The 19,135-nt window shown below is 40.5% G+C and overlaps 1 protein-coding gene across 1 annotated transcript; it reads right to left on the reverse strand.

The window, feature by feature from the left end:
* Nucleotides 1–1,740: 1,740 nt before the first annotated feature.
* On the reverse strand, nucleotides 1,741–17,487 carry LOC125775064 (protein peste). Its single transcript, XM_049445534.1, has 7 exons — nucleotides 16,006–17,487; nucleotides 5,353–5,506; nucleotides 4,786–5,091; nucleotides 3,371–3,577; nucleotides 2,786–3,292; nucleotides 2,638–2,711; nucleotides 1,741–2,567 (listed from the first exon to the last, which is right to left on the reverse strand). The coding sequence occupies exons 1-7, from the start codon at nucleotides 16,104–16,106 to the stop codon at nucleotides 2,099–2,101; spliced, it is 1,818 nt and encodes a 605-aa protein (XP_049301491.1). The 5' UTR covers nucleotides 16,107–17,487; the 3' UTR covers nucleotides 1,741–2,098.
* Between the last annotated feature and the right edge of the window lie 1,648 nt (nucleotides 17,488–19,135).

Consider the following 19,135-nt stretch of genomic DNA (forward strand, 5'->3'; position numbering starts at 1 on the left):
TGAAATTTACATTTCCTGGGGGGCCATGTCTATCAAAAATGATAGACAGTCAATTTGCAAACAAAAACGCCGTGGCCTGCTAGGAAACATCACCAAAATAAGCGTGGCACACAACGTGTTAAAGTAGTATTATACAATTTTTGAACTAAACTGAAAAAAACATATAATAAAATAAGCACATTAGTCACACTGAACCGGTAAACGTTACACAACCGTTATTTTAAATTGTGTTTCATCGCCGTTGGTGAAATATTTCGTGAAACCTATCAACGTTTCGTTTGAAATTTCATAGCCCGTACTCAGTGAACATGCTCCATTTACAACTCCAATACCCACTCGCCCGACATTTTCGCCACATGGAATTCAAAAAGGACGTTACATAATTTATTTATGATCCTTTGTGTTATTTAGGTGCTTTAGGTTAGTTTGTTGTTATTAAATAGTACAATTGATAAAACTACAATTTCAACTCAATCAATTTCAAAATTATCGATTTCAACTATTTTAAAAATCTGATTGTTTTTATTCGTTTTATAAAGGCTTTGAAGTTTTATAGATGCACTATATGAAACGTTCTTTCCGTTATTTAATTAAACATATTTTTGTGAATTGTTTTAAATACTAACTGAAAGCTTGTGATATAACATAATTAATCAAATGAATTCTACACATTGTATGGCTATAGTTATCATACTATATTATCGTTTTTTTTCATGAATTGTCGATTCACTCACAATATGCTTTTCTTTCTAAGATAGAAATCTTACCATACTTATAGATATAAAGTCGGTATATATTTTCTGGTCGATATACTTCCTGTTTTTATACTCGGTAAAACACACACTTATACAAGTGTGACAAATACACGCGTACAGCATTGATTGAACCAACGATGCTCATCGATCTTGATTGTAACGAGCATTGCACAGTCAATAAAACAGAACAATAAAGCCATGAGGGAATGGTTTTTTTTTTAAACAAACATGTAACCTTAACGATTCTACCCTAATGCTTCTCATCGATAGGAACGGATTGAAATGAATTTCATGTTGACATTACAAACGACACATTTGCCACCTTATCAGCTAGCGGTTATGGGAAAGATTTGGAAAACAAATATTAAACCTTACTGTTTTCTTAATATATACAACCAATCCTTTGGTTTATCTTTTTTCATCATTCATGCAATAAGTGGGAAACACACGAGAGAAAGCTATTTTCAATAGAAAAATAAGCATTCGTAAGCTCGAAAGTAAATTGAACGTTATTACCACACTAATATAAGGGACGAGATTTGTTTCTTTAAAGTGCTATAGCATAACATAGAGCTACATTTATCTTCACCTAAAAACCCTTAACAGTATTCGCAAAAAAGGGAATAGTTGTTCTGGGCTTCAATCGCTAAAGATGTGCATTTACAAAAAAGATCGTAAACTAACGTGCCTGGTATGAAAGAAACATGCAATGGAAAACACCGCGCAAAAGCTTAAAACTAACAGTCTACAGGATTGCAGTGTCCCGTTACTGGGGTGAAACATTCCTTTAACTGGTTGGAAATCCTTCGTTCTTTAAATCATAACCTGCAAATGTAGATCCTTTCGTCATTAAGAGTGACGCAACAGTCGTACGTTCCTTCTTCTTGGTACAGAATGGATTCCTCATCGGCAAATGTTCATGTCTTTCTTATTTTATATTAGCAAGTGGTTCTTTTCAAGTTCTGTGTTGGAGTTCTAGGTACTGTTGGCACTCGTACGCCGGACAACACTGGAGGAGATAGCTTACGAGAATAAACATTGTCCTTGCGATTGTCACGCACTACACGATTTCTATCACTTTGGGGAATTGCTTTCAGTTAGGGTGGCACTACCAACACATCTTACAAGCACCGATTATTCAGTCACTTCTGATCACGCATCGTTTTCAAGACGCGATACAGTACCACACACTAGAAATCTCACAGTAACAGCAGTGGACGTTGTCCCCTTGTTGAATAAATGCACCCTGGCAAACGTATTTGCTCAGCATGTTCGCAGTGTTCCTGGTGTTGACCAGTTAACCTCAAGAGTTGACGCTATCGTATCGGAGGCACCTTATGGTTTCATGAATTAATAATGATCACATTTCTACCATCGATCAGTGGAGCACTTTCCGGCTCGGCTGGCGATGTCTGCGTACTGTCCGCTAGTGGTTGCTTTTCGGGCTTTTCAAGCAGCTTGTCCACAAGCACGATAGCGGTGGCTGTCGTCGTTGTTTTGCCGTTTTTCTTTTCCGACGACGCTAGCAAACCCTTTTCGGTGGTAAGATTAAACGAACGGACACCGTTGAGTGCTGCCTGTTCTTTGATGCCGATCGTACCGGCAACACGGCGTCGACGGAAGAACATGTGCTCCAGTGGCATCCAGAGAAGCATCACGACACCGAACACCACCATTACGATACCGCAAAGCCGAACGATCGATGGGATGGTAAGGGCCTGGCCAATTTCTCCCGCCAGTTCGGCCGGCATAAGAACGTGCTGCTCAAACCACAGAACGGGCAGGAAGACTCGTTGCACGTCGGAAAAGAGACTGCAAAAGAAAAGATCCAGAAGAAAAATTTAAACATATTCAAATTATTTAATTTCATTGTTTTACTCACTTGATATTCTCGTATGGTTCAATCATAATGTTAAGCTGCAACCGTGCGGCAACATCCAGAGGAACGGAAGTGGTCTGCAACAACATCACATTAGTAGAAACGATTAGTTCACAATAGCTTCTAAGAGCCAACCACAACACAAACTCACCGGTTCTAGTGACATATAGAATTGATGTTTCTCCTTCGATGGGCTCAATCCTTCGACCTGATCCAAATAGAACGGATCAGCTCCATAGTAGTGGGGAAAGGATACGAACACGGGCGTACCGAAGCGACAGGACGAAATGTTTAGCACCCCTGACGGTACGATCTCACCAGCACTGAAGCAGGCCGTCTCAGGATAAAGTGTTCCATTATCGATCGCCCGTCGATCGCCGGAATACTTGTACGCTTTCTGTCCATGGATGGTAACCTCTTCCTCGAAATCGAGCGGCAAGCTACGGCACATGTCGGGTGTAAACAGTTCGATCGGCTGTTCCTTCGAAAGTCCGGGTGGGAAAAATTCACCGGCCGAACCGTTCAACATGCCACAATTTCCTTCGAAGAAGTTTGTCCGCGGTTTGTAGTTCCATTCGCCCATTTTACCAAGCATGGCAATATCCTCAACACCGGTATGAATATTATAGTGACCGATCAGGTCGGCAGAATTGTTACGCTGCAATTTCCGGCGCAAAAGAAGATCGTCTAGTTAGTTGAATTTTATTCACTTATTTTTACTAAGCTAAAAATTTACCGTGTAGAACCACCCGACACGATCGAACGGCACTTCGTCGGCGTCGAACATGTGCTTTCCCATCAGTACCATATTGTCCTCGTACCCGTCGAACAGCAGCTCGCCCGCCGTTTTAACCACGTTTATCTTCTGTTCGTATACGTTCAACCCCAACGAGACGCCTTTCTGCTTGAGATATCCCCAATATTTGGATCGTTTTGCTGCAGACTGAAGGGAGAAAGGATTAAGAAGAAACAATCGATTAACGATTATTTGACAGACAAAATCATTAAATACATTAATTAATAATTTATTAAGCTTATCAAATTATTATTCTGGGGTGTTCTTTTCATTCAATAAAAGCTAAACAAAATATTTTTGTGATAAATATTATTTTTTCTGATTGAGATACTGAAGGTATGATAGATACTGAGGATTGACATGATCCTCAATAGAGAGTAAAGGCTGTAGCAAACTTTAGAAACAAAAATCAAGCTGACCGTCATTTTCTGAACAACGAGTCGGAATGCAGTTTTTCGCGGTTCACAGTTCACTGCATAAACTGAAGAAAAAAATACACCTCGTAGCTTTTCCTTCATTGAAATCCCCATACATAGAAGACAAGCCTCTTCAGAACGTTTAACACGAACCGTTTCGTTATTTCTGAACAACGATCTTTCTGATTTCCTTCTTAAATGAGCTTTTGGTAGCAGATTTACTTAAATTTGCAGTGTTCTGAAGATTGTTTTTGCTCAACCATCAGAGATTCCAATGAATGGAATGTTAGGAAGGATTTTTTTTTTCTTATTCATGTCATATACCTATCGTCTATTTATCTTTGTTTTTTGTTTAAGCTTCATAAATAACACAGAAAATTTTACAAAAGTACTACTGGTTGCCGAGGTAATACAAGTGTTCGTGTAAGCTATGCAATTTGAAGCTTTTCGGAATTATTACAGTCTGCTAAAGACGTTCTGACTATATTTTTTATGTGAGCCTAATTAACACTAACTTCGGTTCTATTTTTAATAGTTTTATATGTGATTAAATATGATCAATTGAATATTACAACTAGCATTACTCGACTTCAGTAGTGTCTTTAAGTTTCCAATCTACCTATAGTACAGCAATTCTAGTTTTGTAAACCACCAGTTTACAACCACGGAAGAAACAATTATCGTTACGACACTGATCAACACTTATGTACCGCTCAGTTACGGTAATCAGAAGCATCAATTAAGCAACTTTAATAACCAATCGAACCGATTGTGCTTTGGTTACCTCGGAACAAATTACCGGCAAAACGGTCGTCAAGTACCTACACCTCACACGGTTTGTTACGAATTATGGGATTTTTGCTTGTCTCAAGAATTCCTGGGTGAATTTGTTTCCAAGGCTGGATACTGTTTGACATCAAATCTCTCTTTATAACTTACCACGGCCACAATGTTAATGCTGCTTATCACATCATCTAAGCTTCCGTTGCTGCCCTCCTCGTCGAAGTAATAGAGGCTCTTCTTCCGATAGCTTACGGTGGAATTCTGATCGTGCCACTCTATATCCACCTTAGTCGGATGTTCGATAAAACGATACGGACCCAACTCTTCCAGGATCGGTTTCGTCGAGTGGTTCGTAATGCCCTCCGGATTGGTCCAGTTGAAAAAGTACACGTCCATTGCGAGTGGAAAGGGTGGCGATACCCAGGAATCGTAACTACGCGAGCCAGGCCGTAGTTTAAGCTCCTGTTTTGGAGTTGGAAAAAGAAAAATTAATCACACTGTTAAGTTCGGGCATATGGATACGTCTGTTCGTGCGAAATGTTCAATTGACTCTCATCGATTATAAATTCCGTCGACGAAAATCAGCTCGTACTAGCGCGCGCGGGAAGTCAAACCCGATCAACAAGGGTTAATTGGGAGTCAATCGATTTCAACGCCGGTTTACTCCGGTACCTTCACAGCGTCTATCGTCAGCAATTGCTACATCTGTCCATTGGTTCTTACCTCTTGCAGTATATCCTGAAAGATGATAGGGAAAAACAGAATGAAGAAAGTCCCGCTGGCGACAAGAAGCAATCCGGACGATGTGAGGATGCACCGCCGGTTGCAAAACTCCTTCACGAGCATGTTGCGTTTCCGGGCGGCTGCTGTTGAAGATCTGCGAAAAGAATAAATAAAGATAAACGAATTACAAAACGGTCGGATTTTATCGTTCGTTAATTAAATTGACAATGTGCATCTGGGCGCGTTGATACCATCGTTTGACACAGTTTCCGTGACAAATGTAGGGCTACACAAAGGCATCGTTTTTCTTTGTGGCATCGTTCATGTTTGCATCAAATCGTTCGATCTCTCGATCTAGAGCGGGTCGGTTCTCAGTCCATCAGAAGCAAACGCTATTGCTCCGACAGTTGCTCAGGGTGTGACATTATGAATTAACATCAATCAAAATTCAATTTCATCGGACATTAGCCGTGGTGGTACCTTTCCCATCGGTCTAGTAGCGTTGAACCGTCGAAGTGAAGAAACCTTGAACCAGACCATGGCACTACATGAACCGTTTATGTACACATCTCGACAAGACATCAGATAGGGCACTAACAAAGTGTCTTTATTGGGTAGCACTGTAATTGTTCCAGCTCATTACGTTGTAGTTCAAGCGGAGTAATAAGCTCGAATAAAGATGATACCTTACTCATCACAAGCAAGATGTTCTGTAAGCTTATTTTAAACGTTCTTGGAACCAACAAAAATTGGTTGAAGTTAACATTTGCTTTGTCCATCTTGTTATGATCTAAGATTTTAGTTTGCCCTAAAAAAAGCATACAAATTGACATTGAGCAAATGATGAGCAGTGTCAACAAGCACAGCCCTTTACATGATATCGTGTACGATCAATTCCAGCTTGAGCTGCTTTGAGCTTATATTTACTGTACGCTAGCTTTATTACTACTTAATCTGAGAAGAATTTCAGCAGTAAAAAACTCATTTAAATTCACACACACACACACATTTGCACATTATTTTTTTCGAATTGCGTGACGTTGTTTCATGCTTCGCCGACTGATGATCGTTTACCAAACGCCAAACATTACAGGACAGCGGGGGGGAAAAAACGAGTACGCCCAATTTTATTCACTCTTTCGAGCATGCCCAATTATAATCGCAAGGGCTATAGAACTAACAAACACTGTGTGTTTTGGATAGGGAACACAGCACGAATCACTTCCTTCGCAGTGCTTTAAAGCTGTACAACCGATTCTAAAGTATTTTTAAAAACATTTTTTCTCCTATGCCGTTACCATCCGCAAACAAGTTTGACCTTGGGTTAGCGTCAAGGTTGAACTTACCACACCGCAAGAGAGATGCCGGGCTAAAACTAATCAATCTTGATGATGGACTAAACCGGCTTCGCCAAAAGTCTTGAACTTGAGCAAACTGGGAAAACCCTTTAAATGCTGCGCACGATCAGGAAATGGTGCAGTGTGTTTAATTAGCTCTTGGAATTTTCAAACACCGTCTTGCAACGTCACCGTCTTGCTTGCTTGGTTTGTTTGGAATCATTGTTTTTTTTTTGCAGGAAATATTCTGCGTACTCAACAAAAATGGCACCTTTGGTGTGGGGAAACATTTTCAGAGGGGAAATTGTTAATCGTTTGAGCTTTAACCTTTGCCAACTATCATTCAATCAAAACACATGCAAAAAAACTAGATTATTTTCTACTGGTACACACATATCGATAAACGACAGGTTTAGCAATTAACCAAGACAGAGTAATTTTCTTTTCTTTCTTAAATTATGCTTTTGTTAACCTTTGCTGATCTTTCCCTATGTTCGGTAGTTTAACATTGAGCAAACCATCACTTCAGTTCATCTCAGCTATTCACCTTTTAAGGCAGAACACTGGTAAACATTCATTAGCAAATTAAAAACATTCCCCAGCCAAGAACCAGATTAATAGGCACGCATATGTCTTTAATCAAACGCGAGCAACCTTGATAAGATGGAACATTTTTCCATGATTGGCGCTTCGTTTCTTTCATTGCCAAAATCACCATTGCCAAATACAATAACTTACGGCGATTCTATGGTAAATGTAACTCGATCGAGTTTGGATCTGTCGCAACATTCTCATCCATTCTACAAAACTTGTTTCTCAACATGCTATCTAACTCGTTTTCATAATGAAAATCCTAAACTCAAACTGAACCAAGAACTATACAGATACGATAAACCTGAAATCCCCCAAAACGTTTTTTGGGTCCCAACTGGATACTCATCAAGCCTACCGCCGAAGGTCAGCTTGTTGCACACAGGTGTTGAATTGGATTTGAAACCTCCTAACCCTCACTTCGAGGTGTTCCCAAGGAAGATTGTTCCTGGTGGCAAGATAATGTCAAACCACACACGTGCACATCGCTTTTCTTTTTTCGGTGGTTACGTTCAGTGAAGCACATCGTCAAAGATTGATCCATTTATCAGGCTCGCCTGATGATACGACTACGTTACATTGGCATTATCTTATCGAAATTCCCACCACCGATAAGTTGCGGAAAGACGGGGCTCAGGATCCCGGGGTGGTTTGATAAGGGAAGTGGAAACCCAAATTAATGGAAGCGAAGCAGGGAACAATATGAGCCATACTTGTTTCTAGAATGTAATCGTTGATGTCTTTGTAGCTTATGAGCCATGAGAACTGTCCAGGCAAATATATTGAGTAACTAATTAAATTCGCTTCTCTCTAAATAATTGTAGTAAATTCCTAGCACAGTCTAATTATACCTTAACAGTAGAAATTTGCTCAACCAGTGTGCCGTCACACTTGCAGAGACGGCCACTACTCCACACAAACTTAAACTTCCACCATACATTACGCCCGATCGCACCAAGTGTCGGCATCGTCAGTCGATTATCCGGCTTATCTGGTGAACCGGATGGTTCGAGGGTGTTGGTAAACATTTCAGCTCCTCAGCTCCTTGCATTTACTTCGCTCGTGAGTTTTTATACCACACAAAACAACCCATCAAAACATTCCACCAAAAATCATCGTAACATTTTAACCTTTCCCAGGCGTATCTCGGCGCAAAATTGTTAAATGCACTCAAACAAAAAAAAGAAAAGAGAACACAACCGAAGGGTTCTGCCAAATCACCGTAATGGGAATAGATTAAACAGGCCAAACATTGGCACGGGTAGCGCTACCGAAATTCGTGCATTAATTGAAATCGTACTACTCGTACAATTTGAGAGCCACGCGCGGCTGGAAAAGACAAAACATAAAACATGCCGTATACCATACAATTGGCAATACTACCGGAACGACCTTTGACATGAATGGTTGTGATTTGCGTTTGGCTACATTTTTCCGCTATAGAAGAAGGTAAAAAGTTTGAACGGAACTCATTCAAATTCAAGAAAGACAGAATATGACTTTATCATGTTGAGTTTGGTTTTTACTTTCGATACATTTGCGTTTGTAAGTCTTTCTTCATAGTGTGGTTTTAAATTTATGAAAAGATGTCTTTTTTGGAATTTATAACAAACTTGGAGCACAACTTTTTTTATTGGCTTAGCAATCGCAACAATGGCTCATAAGACTTACTCCCCTGTAGCAAGGACCGACTATCCGGCTACATTGTAAAATAAATTTAGTAAGCCAGAAATGGTCGGCATGACCTTAAGGCCAACGTTAAGCCAACAAGAAAGAGATAGAGAGATTTATTATTACCACGTAGAAGTATAATGAATTAAATGCTGCAAAAGACCGATCAACATAAGAATAGTTTTTTCTCTTAGGTTATTTGACTCAATATATAATTTATTTTATTTTCTTAAATATTATATCATTTCAGTAATTACACATAATTCCAGCTGATCATAGTACTTTAAAGTTAATGATAAATTAAAAAGAAAACCTTCCCTACTTAATATGTAAGCAAAAATAAAAAAAAATCTACCTGGATGTTCGAATTCTGCCGACAACAAAAAGCAACAAAAGCCACTACGTTAAAAAAACGTATAACTTTGTAAAAATACTTGAAACTACTACGATACGCCCTCAAACAAAATTGTCACAGTTTGAGAAAGAATTGGCTCTAACCTAACAAACTTCAAGATTTTTTTTGCTAGAATATATAACTTATTACGATCGAATGGCGTACTACTACAGTGGTACTTCGTGAATTAGTATAATTTATATGCATCTGGGGTGGCCCGGTGGTGCATGTGATGAATGGCGCCGGTCCACACGGCAGGACCGGGTTCAAATCCCACCCAGATCATCTCCCGTAGCAAGGACTGACTATCCGGCTACGTGGTAAAAATGAGTCTAGTAAGCCAGAAATGGCCGGCGTGACCTGTAAGGTCGTTAAAAAGCTAAGAAGAGAGAGAGAGAAAGAGAGATATGCATCTCATTTTGTAATCCATTTCACTTTGACGGATATTCTAAGGAACAGCTTTAAATTCTTAAACATTAATGTAACGAGTTGTTGAATCTTTAATATTGTTAAGCCATTACCACATTTGAAGTGATTTTTCTTTAAACTACTTTTAGTGTATTGGATCTTGCGACAGTGACCTTACAAGCAAATTTTGCATCTTTGCCGAAACAAACTTTTGATGCTTTTTGCAAATCCATTCATGAAAAATGATGCTCCTTTAGACAACACAAATCATCCCCTTGATGTGTCTTTTGATGGTTCTTTAATAGAAATCCACTTTCCTCACTTTGAAGCCGTTTTTTTATACAATTCAACAATTTGCCAACCCTTACCGACAGAATTCGTCTTTTATCCCGCCCAAAATGGTACTGTGGGAAATTCGTTGCACTGCCGTGTGTAGTACGATCGACTTGATAACAGCAACACAAATGGCTGTGTGCATGCAAGGAAACGCCTTCAACGCCATGCTTCGTTAGACGCAGCGTCATCTCCCCTTTCGGCAGAGGGTGTCTCGAGAAATTGAGTTACGACGAATTAGATCAATTGTGTGCGCTTTAATTGACCAATTGTTGACCGAGGTGATGAATGCTACCGCGGCTTGAGAGAGATGCTTTGTGTGTTGCTGTTGTTGGTAGCTGCAGGTGGAACCAAGGTGCCAGAATACACGGGTTCTTCACGGCTATTTCAATCTGGTGCGTGTTTAAATGTGCCAAATGTCAGCAGCTAATATGTATGTCCATTGGATGTAGTTGAATCAGGTCAACGACACATATCGGAGTTGAGGAAATGCAATCAGACTCGGAAGATACTAACTAACTAACTAACTGTACTAACTACTGTCGAGATGTTTTGCGTAGTTTCGTGTATGGACATTATGCCTCCAGATATCCTTGTCTTCTGCAGCGATTTGGTGTGTCCTTGACAAAGCTGCATATGTTATCGATATATTTGTCATGGATTAGCAGTAAGATAAGAGAACTGGTTACCATACCCAGGTGATACGCACGTAGGAGAAGAAAATGCAAAACATAGCAGAACTGGTTTTAAAAATTGGTTTGTTTGCTATAACCGCTTCGCGGTCTTGGTCTGCTGCAGGAGTCCTCGACACCGTTCACGGTCGAGCGTCGTCGACATTCCATCCATTATCCTTTCTGGAGGACGCATCGATGATATCCGTTCCATCTCAGTTTGGGCCTACCACGCCTCTTTAGTTGATGTGGAAAATTTGGAACCGGCTAAAGATTGAAACAATAACCTTTCGCAAAAGTTATTTTCGCTAAATATTGTACCACGTTACTATCTTAACCGATCCGCGTAGTCGATCGCGCATCTTTCAAACTTCCTAGTCACAACGTAACCTTGGCGGAATCACGCCGGTGGAGGAAGAATGATGATTTGACCATTTGAACAACATCACCAGCAACAAAAAATGCCTTCTCACCATCAGCGTGACTTCATTTCTTTGTTGTTGTTTTTTTTTGTCATGAAAACTGTTGTCATGCGTGCATGGTTTGGCTCGGCGGTTCACGCCGACCAGCGTTCGGGAACTCGCGAAGTATAATTGATTAATGCTGGTTGGGTGAAAGAGTATTGTTACTCCCCAGCCGATAGATACTTCCACGAGACAATGGTGTTAATTGATTATTTCACATTTTGTTTATCTCGCTTGATGCAGACAGAGTACATGGGTCATTCTGGAAAATAGTTTGAAGGAAATTAGAATGGTAAATATTCTCCCAATGGTATCATGCCGTGTTTGTTGATCGTATTAATGTATGGCTAACAGCTTCAAAACAGGGACTTTCCCGGTATTAGTTATTCACCGTACAAATGCTGAAAAAACTGGAGAAACATGATTCCTCCGTTTGATTTGCGTTTTGCTACACGTGAACCCCACTTAATCCTGGGAAGAACAAATATGGTGAACGAGAGGTCTTAAGTTAAGCTCAGATGATGTCAAAGGCATGCTTAAAGTTGTTAATAAAACTTCAATTAAATGCACTAAAAGAATGCATAACTTTGATTTCGTACTTCATTCACTCGTATGTGCTAATGTATTGCATGGGAACTGATTTGTAGAGTGAGCTGTTTCATGCAGCTGGTTCGCCGTAGATACGTTTGCTGGATTTCGGACTCGTGCAAAACTCGGTCTCCGATTAGATAGGAACTATCCGAATGATCCCTTCTCGAAACCGGTCTCCTCAACCATTCACTCCACTCCCGATCGTGTCCAGTTGTAGAACCGAAGGCTACAATCTAGCAAAATTAAAGCACCAACACCAAAACACAAAACCACCAAAAGCCCACTGACTGGCGATGGAAGTGATGCAAACGATGTCTTATCGCCCAAAACGCCCCTTCAACATTGTACGGCACACGGTACAATATCGCACAGGTGTTGCGAAACACGGACAGGGAGCAGCCAAAATGTTGTCTCGTACTTTTATTATTAGCCATTTATCAGCATCATGCTACGGCCGGCCCGCCGAGTGGATGACTAAGGAGGTTGCAATCTGGAACACCTGTTCAAATGGTGAGCTTCTCGGCTCGACAGGAAGTGCAAGAGTTTCGAGACTGATTATTGTACGGTATCAATGTTTGTATTCAGGAACTATCGCGTTCTGTATGTTTTGTTCCTTGTTGTTTGAACCTTTCCGTTATTATCTCTATCAAAATTGGATGTTAACCCATCCACGTATAAAGTCACGAGGACGAGGTCGCAATCAACACTTGTGTACCCGACAGATCGATAGTACGATCACCGGTTCAACGTGTAGCGTTGAAGGATTGCAAACCATCCGGGAGTGTTTCACTTGGTACTGCACATGATGTGATTATATTTGCTTCATGCGTGCCTCCACGATCGCGCCTTGCGTTGTCCCATGCCGCAAGTAAACTGATAAGCTTAAGTAAACGTTACGAGTTCAGTCCCGGGTCTACCGAACACCGAGTTGCGGTGGTTAGTTAGGGGTGGTTTATGCGCAAAATACGCGTAAAACAGAGAACAGAGCACACGCATACTGAGAGGTGACGAAGTTTGGTGAGTCATTTATGGTGGTAATGTTTTGGTGGAAAAAATAATGAGTGAATGAAATGGTTTCCAGTAGTGTTCTGAAGTGAGAACATCCCACTCGGACGGTAATTGATAGTTTTTTCCCATTCTAGTTATTTTCTTAGCTAGGCTGCGTCATTCAATCTTGAGTTGTAGAGGCAACAGTGTTCAGTATGATTTCTTTAATTGAAAAATCACATCAAACTGATATAAAAAGAAAAATAAATAACTGCAAATATACACTTAAATTGCCCAAAAAAGAAAGAAATTAAAAGGTAAATGATTAATTTGCCTGGCTGAAGCACTCGTTCTTCTTCATTCTGTGAAAGTTAGTTGTGACGATAGAGGAATCCAGCTGCTTCACCTTATAATCCACCGTATTGGGCATGCGATAAAAGGCCTCATTTTTTTACTGAACCAGCAACTTGGGTCATATGTCCCAGAGATCGTTCTTGCGCACCTCTAAAAAAACGAAAAGGAATATGCGAGTCCTTAAAACAACAGGTCACAGGTAAACACCAAACTCGATGATTTAACTGGGTTACACTGTTTCTTGCGCGGTTATGTTAAGCTACATGTGTATACCAATGCACTGAAAGGCAAGATTCAGTCCCAGTTACGTGAACCGGACTCAGGTAATTCCAGAGAACTCTGAACCTCTAATACGCGTCACCAGGGAATTCAAGTCAGAGGAAACTTTTTCACTCAAACACTTGATGATCGAACCTGCGATTATACAGAACGAATATCTGAGACAAGAAATCTGTCCGAAACTGAAGTATTTTTGGTCCCGTGTATGTGGAAGAACAATTAAGAAGTCGATATAACTGTATAAGTTTTACGAGTATAAGTTTACGAGTTATAAGGTTACGAGTTTACGAGTTAAGTATAAGTTAACTTACTATTGTGCACCGAATTAAACTCGGCAGGCGCCGGTGAGCTGATCATGTCATTCGAATGGCACCGCACGACTCAGCCCTTAAAGTCCTTTTAGGTCGTCCACATGGATAGACGAGACACAGGAGACAAAAACTGAGATAAAGCGATGTTGGCCTTCAGTAAGGCCAGGGATTGGTGCTCAACCGTGAGCGATTTACAGGAATCCTACAACAGGCCAAGACCACGAAGCAGTTTTAGCCCTTCTTACTTACTTAAGAGGAAAATCGAGACGACTATAAGCATGGAAAATCAGGTGTCAAGGTATTAGATGGACTCTATCGTCCACACGCAAGCACACTGCTTGGACCTTAAACACACCATTGTGCGTGATTGTGATTTCACACATCAAAACCGCATGTATTGGCATCAATTTTCGTCACTACTTAATAACACAGGCAATATATTAATAAAATATATGTTTAAAAACCAAACAAATAATCCATGCCATGCACAGGCTATGCCTTTCCGATTTTACTCCACCGAAAGTGGAACGGAAAGAATAATCAGCTAGAAGCTAGCCCGTATGCCAATCCGGCTGATGTTTTCAATTACACACGCTCCCGTTGGTCATTGTTTTGAAAATCGAAATAATTCCAAACAATCAAATGTTGCCCAAATGTTAAACAAACAAACCGATCGACCGCTGCACGCTTGATCAATGCGTACTTTTTCGCAAAACGCTTCTGCTAAGTGAAAGTATGCCCTCAATGCTAAATTGTGTGGTAAAGACTAAATCGTTCGTGTGGACATGCTTTCGGTTGTTTATTTTTGCGATAGGGACATACATAGAACTTCAAGGTTGCAGAGAAACGATGTCAATGGTCAGATTAAAGCATGTCGTACGTAGTTTAGTTATCAATATCATTTTGCTAATTTTTGTCCTTTCAGTTCTTCTGTCTAAGCTCAGCAGAAAAGAAAACTATCCTTTCGTTTCACGTCATTACATATGATCGATTGTGGTTTTGTTTATTCTACCTCTAACCTGTATTCCCATCCCTTCTTCCTAAAGCAGCATCTTCCCCAGTGATTGCTGCTGATTAGAAGGATTCGTTTACGATAGTGTCATGTCACCGTGTCAAACGAAAAGCCGATTGGAACAGTTCCAAAAAGCAAATAAAATGCTACTACCCGACCGCTTTCTAAGTGGTTATTATCTATTGAGGAATGCATTATCAGCAGCAAGGCACGCGGGCCAATAGTTTCCGTGTCTGGTTATTGCCGTTGACAGCAAAACAGCGATTACATATGAACATATGTGTGTACAATGGCGTATGCCGGGCCCGGCATGAGTTTGATGAGTGTAGAACTCACGGATTCTAATCTCATTCTCGCCTGGTTAGCTTGGGCAAGTTCGCTGCAATCACATCGGTTTTGAAGTCACATCCGTTTCGATCCCTGTTTTTTTTTTTTGGAACTTGTCCTCACCGACTATCGGATCGAAACAAAATTTATGTTTGCGTACGCTTGTTGCTATCGGGAATGCGTTTTTCGGTCGTTAGGACATTATGCTTCTCAGGCTGTGTACATCGACGCACTGTTTGCCATACGATGTTTTCCTTGTGGACAACACCACCATATGATTAGGTTCCCAGAATTATATTCCTTTTTTTTCTCATTCTTCAACGCATCAACGCTAAAGCGAGATAAACTGTGGACACTCATATATGGGACGGATTTATTCCAACAGCGTTGATGATGCACCCGATGCATCCCAAAGCGCATGGCGAATGGGGGAGTTGCCATTTCTCGGCGCGTAATTGAGTCAACAAAACGAAGGCCACTGAGATGTACCCTGTGTGTGTGTGTCGATTCAAACCGGCAACCGGGTATTCGTATTCCTGCATGCCAAAATGATCGTCACCCGGTTATGTTTATTAAGGCGTAACTCAACAAGGCAAAGCGTAACGACAAATAGTCAACAAATATGTGAAAAAATGACATCTGTGGACGTTATCTGCGTAGGCTATAAGGTTACTAATCGTTCGAACAGTTGATAGGACCATCAAGTGACTACTTTATCATGTACCACGATAGTCAGTAATCTGGCTCTCATTACGGACAGAAGACATCGACCTTTTCCCTAAGAGGGTATTTCATCGTTAAGCTATTAACGCTGCCTTAGGCGTTAAAAAATGTTTAAGAGCTGGTAGAAATTATTTCCCTCTCTTAAAAAAAGTAATTAGTTGGGTGAAGTGTTTTTTTTTCCCCTCTCAAATTCTACTCACCTCACTTTGCCGATGTCACCGTTCGTGTGGTTACCGTTGGCCAGCTGATAAACGGTGGCTTTCTCCGTGTCAGCGGCCGAATGTTGCGTGGTTTGTAACATAAAAACGACACGTGAAACTATCGTTCTCAAGATCGCAATACACTTCGTTTGCTATTCACTGACCGGTTCTCACGTGAGAACGTTTCACCATCAACTGCAAATCTCACAACGCACAACCGGCAACCAAGCAACGCGTTGAAACTGTCAAATCTGTCCTTGTTCGTATCCTTGGTAACCGGTACCGGATTGAAACGATCCCCAAAAACGTTGCTTCTGCACAACACCGTCTAATACGCACACATAGCCACACGCACGACTGCTTCCGAATATATTACAAAATGAGGTTTGCATCAGATTTTTGCGCAGCAACACACAACAGACAAAAACATAATAATCAAAAGGGATTCGAATTCCTCTTTACTTCACCGAGCTATCGTTCGTTTTCTTTACCATACGCAATGCTAACGCTGTTGTGGTAGTTGAGACGCAACGTTTCTTTGTCGCTGTACAAAGACGCAGATGAATTGTCTCGCTTGGTGCTGGATAAATAAGTTCTTCCGGTCGTAGTTTTAACTTCACTTTTTACTACAAAAACGCTTCTGCTGTAATTTGTACCACCGTCCAAAAACCGGGCGTTTTTCTTGCCTTGTTACGCATCAGCAAGTAAGGAAAAATTGATGCATGCTGCGTTTTACTGATGTATCACAGCTTACTATGCCGCTGCACTTGCACGCATGACAGCAGGATCATTCAAGGTCAGTCAACAACACAGTGCACACTTTACGCATCTCGTACACAACCCCGACACGATCTTCTAAATATACTTTCCCATGTGCCACAAATAACAAAACAAACCGAAAAAAAAATCACAAATAAATGTCATTCGCAATGTACGCAATTGTACGTCATGAAACGCTGCAAGCACGTCGGCGTATTTAACAGACAGCAGCAAAAATGGCCAAGATTAAGCCGGTGTAGCTCTGTTGCAGACAAACTATTGGCCGACTGTACTTAATTTTTACTTATTTTTCCATCTCATTGCCTCTCCCACACGTTGCTTGATTATGTTACACGCACTCATTAGAATCGATTTAATGTTGCTCTTTTTTTTGGACTAAATGTTCGTTCACTAACACCTTTTACACGGGAACACGGTTACGTATGCTGCTATACACAACGAAGAATTTCGGTTGTCGTAACTGTGTCAAAAATTTGCTCAACTCAAATTCATCACTAGACGAGAAGTGTGGCCACCGACGTACAGCGAAATGGCGGCAATGGTACGTTTGAACGAGACCGAAAGTAGAACCTAACCGCGACGGCGTCCGTAGAATGATTGACCGAAACGCACCAACGAGCGTCGGTATCAACTACAACCGCGGAAACGCACACTTCGGAACTGATCGTGTGTCCTGGGCAAAGGGAGGATAATGGTGGTGACTGGTGGTGGTGCTTGCGCCCCTTATACCATCAAAACGCGCTCTAACGATGGTCTCATCCGTAGCGCGGATTCTACCGATAAGGGGCTGAAAGGTAGGAACAGCCGGTCACACTGTGGAATTGGACGATCTATACAATGTCACAATGTATAACAGATAAATATATCTAGGAACTTATCATTTCCTTGCAAGTTTTTCTTAATTGAAAACATTTTAATATAAACAATTAACTTCTTAATGAAATTACTTTTTTCAGATTGAGAAGAAGGTATTTAATATTTTATTGTCAAATATAATTGAATAGAAAATCTCTAGTTTGTTGGTACAGCACACAAAGTTAAGTAAAATTCACAATCGTTAACAATTTTACCACTGTGCTAGTGGAAGAAGGGAAGCCGGTCCGTAATGTCCCCGCGAAATACTTATGAGTCAACAAAAAAAAAAGATTAAGTCACCACCCATTTACAGTGCGGTATATAATATTCATACTTCTTTGGTTTTTTTTTTTGTATTTTTTATCAATGGAACTTAAATTTATGCTAAAAATTAATACACAATTTCTAGTACACGCTCAGCAAGTTTAGTTAGACTAAAATTAAAAAGCTTTTGAACAATCCATTGTTTGATTAACTATGCAAAATCAATGTCAAATATGCAAACGTTTTTAAAAACTGTAATAATTCATAAAATAAATTATTGTTCTCAAAATAATCGTATTGCCTTCTCGATATACTGGTCGAAATGAACGCATTGCACTGTAGCCGGTTCGGTTCAAGATCGGCTCGTTTCTGATCGGAAACGGAACGGCCCTTCGTGTTTAACTGGCAAAAGCGCGCGCGAAATTCCACTATTTACGCTTACGAACGTTCCACGTGCTAGCACAAGCGTACGATCGAATTGAATTTAAAGCGGGATTTCGTTTTGTGTTGCTAATAAAAATGGTTTATAAATCATTCCAATATTTGGTTTATGACATTATTAAAAAAAAGAAAAAGCAGCACAATTGGGATTAAAAAATTAATTAAAGCATCAAAGCACTGCTTCCTGCTGCTGCAAACGAATCCATAAAACAACATTCTAAATCGTGCCGTATGATGGTCCAGTTCATACGATTTGTAAACCCCACAGGTGGATTCCTCGATAGCCACAAAGGGAAGCTCGGGTACAGATCGGTGTGATTTGCAAATTTGTATGAAGCATCATTATGGCATTGTGCACGAGCGTCTGGTAAAAGCGTTCGATTGTTGTTGTTCTTCATTAATGCCATTTTTCTACAGCACAGAGTGTGCGTAATGGTACTAGTAGAAGTAGTTACAACAGATAAAAATTCTTAATGATGAAGATTATATCTTGCGCCGGTAATTCGCCGGCATCAGCCAAAGGGGTTTAAAAGGCCTTAAATTGACACGTGCTAGACAAAACAAAAAAAGAAACAGCACTGCAAACCGGTGCATCGTCACGTGAACTTTGCGTGGGAATTGGCACAAATAAATCGCAACCGAGCGCAATTTATGTGCGAATATGTAATGAAGTAATATGCTGTTGGTGATACTTTCAATGAACCTTTTTCCCTCATAAAGCCTTGTTGTTTGTTTCAGATCGATCTAAGACAGGAGCTGTTAAATGCGCCGTGTTCTTTTGATATTAAAA

Source organism: Anopheles funestus, chromosome 2RL, assembly GCF_943734845.2.
Source record: "Anopheles funestus chromosome 2RL, idAnoFuneDA-416_04, whole genome shotgun sequence".
Lineage (NCBI taxonomy): Eukaryota > Metazoa > Arthropoda > Insecta > Diptera > Culicidae > Anopheles > Anopheles funestus.